The sequence below is a fragment of the Apostichopus japonicus genome, chromosome 8, assembly GCF_037975245.1.
Source record: "Apostichopus japonicus isolate 1M-3 chromosome 8, ASM3797524v1, whole genome shotgun sequence".
NCBI lineage: Eukaryota > Metazoa > Echinodermata > Holothuroidea > Aspidochirotida > Stichopodidae > Apostichopus > Apostichopus japonicus.
This window is the reverse complement of record NC_092568.1, coordinates 6,265,434-6,277,023: the sequence shown is the minus strand read 5'-3', so window position 1 is coordinate 6,277,023 and position 11,590 is coordinate 6,265,434. Positions and strand designations below refer to the sequence as shown.

The 11,590-nt window shown below is 38.7% G+C and overlaps 1 protein-coding gene across 1 annotated transcript in view; it reads left to right on the top strand.

Annotated features, from left to right (window-relative positions):
- Positions 1–152: 152 nt before the first annotated feature.
- Positions 153–11,590, top strand: part of LOC139970517 (fasciculation and elongation protein zeta-2-like) — a 71,387-nt gene continuing 59,949 nt past the window's right edge. Inside the window, exon 1 of the mRNA XM_071976287.1 lies at positions 153–578. Coding sequence (XP_071832388.1) covers positions 232–578 — 347 coding nt within the window. The 5' untranslated portion in view covers positions 153–231. The remainder of the gene's footprint in view (positions 579–11,590) is intronic.

The following is an 11,590-nucleotide window of genomic DNA, read 5'->3' as shown; positions in this document are numbered from 1 at the left end:
TATAACAAGTTCATGCATCCTTCAGTATATTCTGCAGAGCTGCAAGCAGGGCGGTATATAAGCCTCTGTCTGTAAGATCTGACTTGACTAGCGCCATCACATCAATGATAATAACAGGAAGTGTCTGTCTGCCGGTGTGTATATTCTTCGCATACACTTAGTTCACACATTTAGTGTACGTCAGCTGTGATCATTTTTCTCTAACACACACAGCACATATTAACCTTCTACATGCCTGGTGCAATGAAAACTACCAACATGGCAGCGCCAATCGCTGTTTTCGAGGAAAATTCGGATCCGGATGTCGAAGAATGGCCGTCAGAATTCATTGACTATCGTTCGCCAACAACAATGGATGATATGTTGAATTCGAATGGTGAAAATTTTCCAGTTTTATCATCAAAGGAAGAAATTTCACCGGACAATTTTTGCGAGATGAAAACATCCTCCTCCATAGAGGACTTGGTGAACAATTTTGAAGAAAAGTTAGCAGTTTGCTTCAGAAACTACGATTACGACACCGAGAGGTTTGCTCCTGTTCAAGTCTTAACGAAAGAGGAGTTGATGAGAAATTCCAAGTGCGTATACTTTTATTTTTCAGGAACATTTTCCCCTTGACTGAAAATGTATCTATGAGAGGGAGATGTTCTTGACGTCAATCGTGCGACGTTGAGGCAAGGGTGGGGTCGTACGTAGTGTTGAGCAGCCTATGTTATGTCTACGATCTACAGCATAGTAACGCTAGGATTTGTGATCTTATTTCTTACACCAGAACATCTCATTATAACGCAAACGAACAGTAATCTCAGTCTCTATTTCAACTTTTAGTTCGTTATTCCTCAATTTGGTTGTAGGTTTACATAATTATCTTGTGTCATGTCTTGACCAACAATAATAGACTTCTGTCACATCTCAATCCTGGTCAACCTGTAAAAGTAAAACAGGTGACAGTCAGTCAAAATACATAGCAATGTAGCTATAAAGACGCCTTGTAACTTATATGTAGTCCTAGGCCAAATCTGATATCAGCGAAGAAATAGTCCATAAATTTGGGCCACAGATTTACCAAGTATTTGACCAATATACCTTCTGCAGGCAATGAAATGAGTGTTGCTCTAGTTGGATCAAGTCTAAGTGTCACTGTTAGGCCTAGACACTTTGGTGTGATTTTCCTGTACAGAGGGTTAAGATTACAGTGGGATGGTGACTTCAAAGTTCGGCCACTTAAGACTTAAAACACCCCAAAACTAAATCTTCTGGTATAAATCATTTGAAAATATACTTCATATGGTGGGAGAATTTTGTTATAGTACGATACACGGCCAAACTTTCTTTCCTGCAAACTGTTTTCACTTTGTTTTCCAAGAAGATTCTTCGTGATTGTGGAACTGGTATTTCTTGCTAGAGTATTGCGAAGTTCGGACGCGCAACCCACAGTGTGGCGATGGTGATAAAATTGGGGGCGCAGTTGCTTTTTCAGTAATTATAACAGACTTCATAGATCTTGGTCATTTTATTGACAAATATGTAAGTAATTTCTTGCACACGGGTCATTTTGGAGAGAAAATAACTGTAGCTTCGTACTTTTTGGTGAAATTTGACTCTTCCTGTAGATTTTCATGGTGAAATTGTGTATTTCTTAGGGGTGGCCGATCTTCGCAGTATGGCGAACTTCGCAATACTGACTATACTAGTACTAGCCTAGGTTTAGGGTCTCTAACAACTTACTCTAATCTAACCTATAGCCTTAAATCGATCCCTACCCATAGCAAACAACTATCCCACATGGCAACCTGCGATGAATGGGACTTCAAGATCCCTGTTTTGATTCCAACCAGCTGTTTTTTAATAACATTAATTTAGAATGAAACAGTTCTATCCCATAATTATGCCAGACACTCAAAGTCAATGAAATACTGTCTGCCATGTTTATGGCCACTCATAATGCATTGCGGTATGTGCGGTATTTGCAGTCTGTCATGTGTTTCTATGTTTGCACTGCAAGAATATCTTTAAGCTTTCCGAAAGTCAAGAGGAAATGGCAGGCAATAAATGCCAAAAAGCTTATCCATACCCTAAAGGCTTTTGTTCATTAGGAAACAATGTTTTCTCAGCTTTAACAACTTGTTGAAAGACTCTACATGAAACAATACCATAATTAATGGGACAAGTGGGACAATGATTTCCACCTACTGTAGGGTTGATACTCTACCTGAATGAAAAGAAATGAATAATACATTTAAACAAAGAATTGGGCAAAACTTTGTGCTTTTCAGCAGCAGTAAAATTTTCTAGAGTAATGTACAGGTGTGCTATGTCTGTTGGTACATTTGAGGCACCAAGGTCAGTGTATGCCCTGAAGTTGCAATATTTCTGGCTGCTTTGTGAATAAATTAGTTTTTCAACTGCTATGAATCACATTAGTGTAAACATTAAAAAAATAATGTGTATAGAATTGGTAATGAGGCTGGTTTTAACATATTTAGAGGATGCAAAAGAGTTACTGGATCTTCAGTTTTGCAATAAATTAAACATTCACAAGAGAAGCAGTTCTAAGTTAGATGAGAGATTGGCAAGCATCAACCATGCATTATGCATTATAATGTCAATATTATACAGTATTTTTCATGTTACTAACAGCTCATCTTTAAATTGCCTAGATATTTATTAGACCTGTACTGTAGCTGGATGGAGAATGTCTTGCTTCAGTAATTAAACTGTTTGAGCAGTAGATTTGTATGATATTCATTTGAGTAATAAGTTGAGATGTTAGGTAGAAGACCAGTACCATTCCCACCTGGTAAATGGTCTTTTGCAAAATTGCTTGAAAGGGAACTCCTTTCATGATCTTATGAAGAAGAAAAAAACAATTCTTTCTTACTGTAGATCCAACAGGTGAGGATGAAGTTATTGACAAACCGTTTTAGAGCTGGACTGAAATCCAGCATATGTTAGCTTTGGTTTTCCAACAAAACATTTAGACTACCCTCAAGAATTAACCCTGTAATTTAATCCAAATATTTTGATTTTTTTTCAAATTTTTAATGTTTTGTTTTTTTACGGAGAAAATTTATTAGAATAACTAAAACTTTTCTAGAAACATAAATTAAAATAGTTTTACACCTAACTGCTCTGGAAAGTATTGTGATTTGATGAATGGGCAAATTGACCATTCAGCAAGACTTCTCCAAAACTAACAGTCTTTCAATCTTTGATTTCCAAGACTAAATATTAATCAATCCATCCATTAGTACCACACTGTCAGTGAACTGGTCCCCAGTAATATTGCAGATTTCTCTTGCCCTTTATAAGAATAGATTTATGTTTTCAGTGCTAGCATATTGATGAACTGTTTTCTGCAAGTATTTTCGGTCAGTTTGTGAGTGAGTCACCATTTCTGATGAGTTTATTGATTGGATAACAGACGGATCATCTTACATGAAGATAGTTCTTTGGAGTCATTGATGTCTGAGTACTCTCACAAAAATACAGGCTTATCACCAAAATCCTATATATACTGTTGTTCTGGTTTAAAATGAATTGTTTAGTGTTATTTGTGAAAGGACAGTAGACAAATTGCCAAGGGCCATACTGCATTTGCCTCTGTCTGTCTAGTCTATTCAGGCATATTATTATGGCTTGATAATTATTTTTTTGTTGTTGAAATGGCTGTAGCTCTGCATAATTTAGTTTATCGGCCAGTCGTTAAACACTCAGTATTTCTGAAGGTAATTCTTACATGAATTGTTAGATACAAAAAGTTGAGGCATTTTAGAAAAAATATTTTGATCAACCCTTTTAATATTTGAGCAATTTACATATGTCTCTGATGTCCTGTTAGTCATTCATATCACATGACCCTCTTTTAATAACCTGTGTGGAAAAAAAAGGTCACAAGATAAATTACTGTTGGTGTCTATATGTCAGTGTTCAAAAACACCTATCAGTTTTAGTTGACAAATTATTCAAATATCACTCATAGTTTCTGAGTAATACCTGTACATATTGAAGGTTTATAAATGGACTGATCAAAGCAAACGGACCAAGTAAACACAACATCAGTTTAAAGGAAAATAAGATGTTTGTAAACAAGACATTAAAGAGCAAATGATGTTTGTGTGAGTTCTGTCAATTTACTATGAAACTAAAAGAACATCTTCTGTACATGCAATAACTGCTTACGACTCTTACCTCCCAACTCTGCTACTGCACTGTCCCATCTAACCAGAAACATTGTATTTATCTAAAGGCCTGATCTGCGTCATCTTCCAGCCTGTCAGCAGTTTCCCATTAGAGTATACCATTTATATTTGTACAGTACAGATGTCATGAAAACTCTTATGTGAATTGAAATATGTCTTGCAATGAACTTTTCTTTTGGACCTTAATTTTAACACTAAAATTATGCTTGTCCTCATTTAATATTATTCTTGAAGTTTTTGTTTAGCTAGTCAAGGCTTACGGTGCCTTTCTTTGCATTTAACATACAGTATACAGGAAGTCTATTGGTTTATTTGTAAACCTCATTTGAAGTAAAATTTGGTAATGAATGTTAACTGCAATCTGTAGCCAAGTCATCAACTCAGTTGTCACCCTCAAATCAAACCAGTCAGTCAATACTACTTATTGAAGTGTTCTAGTTTTTGGACCAAAGTTCAACTGTGTTGAAAAGTGTGTTTTTGGTATTTTAACCAGAAGCCAGAGTATTGTATGTAATATCATATTACTCAAGTGTTATGGACACAATCATACAATGTTTTACAGGATGTACTAATACTAATATACACTGACATATTCAGGCAACAGTGTTATATCAATGCCTACGAACTAGCATTTCTTATGAATATTGATTGACATATGGTCAGGTAAACTAATAACAAAGCCTGAAGGGTCCATATATATTCATGGGATCTAGACTGTCTATGCACCGGGTGCCACTCTTTTCATACTCTAATTTACTTGAAATGGTTTGGGTCTGTAACATAACACCTTGTATTAAGCTATAATTATGCATTTCAGTAGAAAAAGTTACTGTGTAAGCTTAAAATCACAAGAAAGACTTAGCGTTAGTTACACAACACATTCACTGCAGATACACAGTGGCGGAGCTAGGGGTATTGGTCAGGGGGGGAGCGAGAATGGTCTGTAGGGGTGCTTTCGACACTATCTAAGTGGAGCGCCACCACAGGTTGGCGGGGAGCATACAGAAATTGTTTGATTAAAAATACTCCCTAGATTGCCTTAAATGACCCTTTCTGGGCCTTGCTAATTTGCAGATGAACGAAGACTAAATAGGTGTCATCGCCATTTGTGACAACTTGGAAGTTTATATGGGTGTTGAAAGTACATGCGCTCCATCACAATCCCTGTGGTATCTTTGTGAGTGCTCGTGTTTTCGTAGCCCTGACACAATGCCTGTTGTGCCTATTAGGTATTCTGGACCTGTACAGTAAATGCCAACAATACCACATCTGGGGGACGACAATTTTGCCAACACCTATATTGGCAGAAATATGACATATTATGATATTATGATACCTAAAATATACTACTATATATTGAAAAGAAGCATACCTCAACGAACAATCATTCATGAGACATGGGAGCATTCACATCTGACATGCACAAAAAGTGTTATCTGAGCTTCATTTTTCTTCAAATCTGACAAATGTCAATAGGTAGATGAGAGCGCAATAAAAAAGTCAAAAATCAGAAGCTGAAAAAGGGAGCCAGCAGTCCATTTGAGTCCGTCAGGGGGGGCATCCAACCCCCCCCCCCACCTGACTGTATGGACGCTCCGCCACGGCAGATACATGTACAGTACCTAGACCTACTGTTCAGGTAGCCTCCTAATGTGGAGGTATTGTATGCTACTTGGGGGATGGACTTGTAGGGGATGGCTATTGGCTAGTGAAGGTGACTAGTGATGTGGGAATTTACCAATAATGCTAAGCACTTCAGATCTTATTGAGGAAAAAAAAATGCTGGTAGGATTCACAAGGAAAATTGTAGTTGTTGTTGTAATAACATGTATGTATAACCTGGATTCTTAAGGCTGGAACCAGGTGATGTTCTAGATGGATAATGTAAATGAAGGTTTAACCAAGGTTTATGTTCTATCTGGATTCATGGAGATAAGGTATGGTCTATATGGATTCATGGAGATAAGGTATGGTCTATAGATATGAATTCTTTCTGCAAAGCTATAAGGCAGGTGATGCTTCATCTAGATTTGTAAGGCTGGGAACCAGGTGATGCTCCACCAGGATACTGTAAGGTGATGCTCTACCTGGATACTGTAAGGTGATGCTCTACCTGGATACTGTAAGGTGATGCTCTACCTGGGTACTGTAGGGTGATGCTCTACCTGGGTACTGTAAGGTGATGCTCTACCTGGGTACTGTAAGGTGATGCTCCACCTGGATACTGTAAGGTGATGCTCCACCTGGATACTGTAAGGTGATGCTCCACCTGGATACTGTAAGGTGATGCTCTACCTGGATACTGTAAGGTGATGCTCTACCTGGATACTGTAAGGTGATGCTCCACCTGGGTACTGTAAGGTGATGCTCTACCTGGATGCTGTAAGGTGTTGCTCCACCTGGATGCTGTAAAGTGATGCTCTACCTGGATGCTGTAAAGTGATGCTCTACCTGGATCCTGTAAGGTGATGCTCCACCTGGATACTGTAAGGTGATGCTCCACCTGGATGCTGTAAGGTGATGCTCCACCTGGATGCTGTAAGGTGATGCTCCACCTGGATGCTGTAAGGTGATGCTCCACCTGGATACTGTAAGGTGATGCTCCACCTGGATACTGTAAGGTGATGCTCCACCTGGATACTGTAAGGTGATGCTCCACCTGGATACTGTAAGGTGATGCTCCACCTGGATACTGTAAGGTGATGCTCCACCTGGATACTGTAAGGTGTTGCTCCACCTGGATACTGTAAGGTGATGCTCCACCTGGATACTGTAAGGTGATGCTCCACCTGGATGCTGTAAGATGTTGCTCCACCTGGATGCTGTAAGGTGATGCTCCACCTGGATACTGTAAGGTGATGCTCCACCTGGATGCTGTAAGGTGATGCTCCACCTGGATGATGTAAGGTGATGCTCCACCTGGATACTGTAAGGTGATGCTCCACCTGGATACTGTAAGGTGATGCTCCACCTGGATACTGTAAGGTGATGCTCCACCTGGATGCTGTAAGGTGATGCTCTACCTGGATACTGTAAGGTGTTGCTCTACCTGGATACTGTAAGGTGTTGCTCTACCTGGATACTGTAAGGTGATGCTCTACCTGGATACTGTAAGGTGATGCTCTACCTGGATACTGTAGGGTGATGCTCCACCTGGATACTGTAAGGTGATTCCCTATGTGGATACTATAAGGTGATGCTCCACCTGGATACTGAAAGGTGATGCTCTACCTGGATACTGTAGGGTGATGCTCTACCTGGATACTGTAAGGTGATTCCCTATGTGGATACTGTAAGGTATTGCTCCACCAGGATACTGTAAGGTGATGCTCCACCAGGATACTGTAAGGTGATGCTCTACCTGGATACTGTAAGGTGATGCTCTACCTGTATACTGTAGGGTGATGCTCTATCTGGATACTGTAAGGTGATTCCCTATGTGGATACTATAAGGTGATGCTCTACCTAGATACTGAAAGGTGATGCTCTACCTGGATACTGTAAGGTGATGCTCTACCAGGATACTGTCAGGTGATGCTCTACCTGGATACTGTAGGGTGATTCTCTACCAGGATGCTGTAAGGTGATGCTCTACTCGGATACTGTAAGGTGATGCTCCACCAGGATACTTTAAGGTGATTCTTCACCCAGATACACATGATCTACCTGGATACTGTAAAGTAGTGCTCTACCTGGATACTGTAAGGTCATGCTCCACCAGGATGCTGTAAGGTGATGCTCTACTCGGATACTGTAAGGTGATGCTCCACCAGGATACTTTAAGGTGATGCTCCACCAGGATACTTTAAGGTGATGCTCCACCAGGATACTTTAAGGTGATGCTTCACCGAGATACACGTGATCTACCTGGATACTGTAAGGTAGTGCTCTACCTGGATACTGTAAGGTGATGCTTTACCGTGATACTGTAAGGTGATGCTCTAACAGGATACTGTAAGCCTGTGATGAATTTCCTGGAAATCAAGGTGATGCTCCAACGGGATCTTGTCGGGTGATGCTGTACCTGGATATTGTAAGGTGATGCTCCACCAGGATTCTTGAAGCTTATTGATGATGCTTACAGTACATAAGGGTACTGTATAAGTCATGTGAGGCTCTATCTGGATTCTTCAGGCTGGTGGTCATACATGTGTTGCTCTACCTGAATCCTGACTTTAACTCTTTTAAGACTAGTAATGCTCTCTTTAACCTGGGAGGTAGATGATGCTCTATTTGATGTTCATTGTAGCTCTATCTGGATTCTTTATGGTTCCGTACATTGTAGTACTCATAAATATGAATACAACATGTATTCCAGGGAAACAGCAAACGTCTAATGTATTAGTTGGTTTTAAATTGTGACAGATGTTTCCTGTCTGAACAATCCTTATCCAGCTGGCCATAAGTCATTTGGTCTAACACTCTCACTGTAAACAGCTGACACTTGTCTCTGGGATCTGCCTCTTCCTCCTCCTCTCTCTTGAATTGTGCCCTTCAGCATCTCACTGCCTGACACCAACAGCAGTATCATCAGCAGCAGTGGCAGCAAGCGAGGCTGAAATGCTGTAATTATGTACATCATTCTACAGACGTTGTGTGTATGATAATTAATGCAGAGCTGTGCTACTGCTGTGTGGGTTCTTTCCAGCCTATAGCTCAAGTACTTGGATGAGTCATCTGTAGTAGTTGTAGCATCTCACATGATGATGAAAGATGGGGAGGCGGCACAAGAGGTTGAAGGGAGAAGATACTTACTAAGTGAAACGGTGCATGTTAATTCATTTGGAATGAAAAATAACACGAACATATTCTGTATTGTAAAGGTTACCTGGCATTTTGAATATTAATTTGGCAGCAGTGTAATCATCATTGCAATAGTTTTCTGTGGAATACAAAAGAAAATGCAAATTGAAAGAAATGTAGAAATGAGGTTGTGATTTAGTGTTTATGAAGTGACTGCATTGTTTCTGGAATGGAGAGAATGCTCTTGTTGGATGCTATTAAACTTTGTGCATTTGGGGGTGTGCTAACACAATTCATGACAAATACTTTTGGATTTATTTTGCCCTAGTCAGAAGTTCATATAAGTTTAGTGGGCTGCATAGATGGTCAGTTTAATCAGTGTTTTCATAAGTCCAAGAGATGTTTTTAACTGAAACAAACTAATCAGCAAGAATACAAACTTCGTCAAAACATATTTGTTATGATAGAACGGTACAATCAAGAACTTTACACTTTTAACTTTATACATACCAAACCTTTATATCTAGCACAAAGAAATATTATGTCAATCAAATGAGTACCTGTAATAGATGTATGTTCAATTGACAAGCCCTAATGTTAAACTAGCTGAATTTTCATTTCTAGTGCTTACTGCTGTATGGCACAAGAACCATTGAAGTGAATGTGCAAAGTAAGTCAAACTTCAAGGTGATAACATTGGATTAAAACTTATTGAAGATAGAAATGCAAAATCTAATTTATATACACAAAACTCTTCTTTCCATTCATGAAAATACCTAGTAATCCTTTCCATACCGTACAGTAACCTCCCGCAATCTGCCTTACTGAAGTCCTTTCCATACCTCACACTATATCGGCTTTACTGTTTTATTCCTTTCTATACCGCACACTATATCGGCTTTACTGTTTTAATCCTTCCCATACCTCACGCTATATTGGCTTTACTATTTTAATCCTTCTCATTATCTCATACCTCACACTATATCGGCTTAAATGTTTTATTCCTTCCATACAGTACCTCACACTATATCGGCTTTACTGATTTAATCCTTTCCATACCTCACACTATATCGGCTTTACTGTTTTAACCCCTTCCATACCGCACGCTATCAGCTTTACTGTTTTAATCTTCCCATACCTCACACTATATTGGCTTTACTATTTTAATCCTCATTATCTCATACCTCACACTATATCGGCTTTACTGATTTAATCCTTTCCATACCTCACACTATATCGGCTTTACTGTTTTAATCCCTTCCATACCGCACACTATATCAGCTTTACTGTTTTAGTCCTTCCGTACCTCACACTATATCGGCTTTACTATTTTAATCCTTCTCATTATCTCATACCTCACACTATATCAACCTTACTGTTTTAATCCTTTCCATACCTCACAGTATATTGGCTTTACTGTTTTAATCCTTTCCATACCTCACACGATATCAGCTTAACTGTTTTATTCCTTCCATACCTCACACTATATCAACCTTACTGTTTTAATCCTTTCCATACCTCACAGTATATTGGCTTTACTGTTTTAATCCTTTCCATACCGCACACTATATCAGCTTTACTGTTTTATTCCTTCCATACCTCACACGATATCAGCTAAACTGTTTTATTCCTTCCATACCTCACACTATATTAGCTTTACTGTTTTATTCCTTCCATACCTCACACTATATCAGCTTAACTGTTTTATTCCTTCCATACCTCACACTATATCAGCTCAACTGTTTTATTCCTTCCATACCTCACACTATATTGGCTTAACTGTTTTATTCCTTCCATACAGTACCTCACACTATATCGGCTTTACTGTTTTAATTCTAATGAATCCCATGGCTAGGGAGACTACAGAAGCTCATAAACCCTACCCATGAAATTATCTTTAATGAACAGTAGTTTATACAAGCCTTCTGTTTTCTTTGAGTGTTTAGAGAATTGCTAGGCAGGATTGCATTTATGGCTCAACTACCTGCTTCTGGGTTCACCATTTGACAACCCCATCCAAGGCGTGAAAGTATAGCTAGGCATCAGACTACTTAAATAGCAAATACTGCAGGGATTCCATTCATCATCACTGCATATTAAGCAGCCATCGTGAACAAAGTTGAATGCCAACGATACTTTCCATCCCTTTCATATTTTGGCTTCTTAAAGATTCCTTTTGATGCCTTTCATCTTCTGGACTTAACATTGACAAATGACTGGCTATTCTTCTCCTCATTTCATCTTCTTGGCCTTTTGATATATTATTTATAAGTTTGATCCAAAGTTTGGTGCCAACTATGGTAACAGTGTGAGTAATATACTAATATTAAATTGTTATTTTTTCCCCTGACATTTTTTTCAGAGAAACTCATTTTACAGTACTGTGAACTTGATCAGTTAACATGAAAATTGATTTTAATAAAGAATACCATAAAAAAAAAAACCTGAACAGTTGCACGATGGAACTCTGGAACGATGGTAGAATTTCAGTGAAATAGTTCTTTAAACTGGAACCTGAGAGAAAGAGAACTCTGTATTCTTCATTTTAGATTGTTATCATCACGTGTTTGATGAAGACGTCATTGTCATTGCCTTTCCTGATAGATTTTGCTGTACTCTTTAATTAATTTATCTCAGACTGTCAG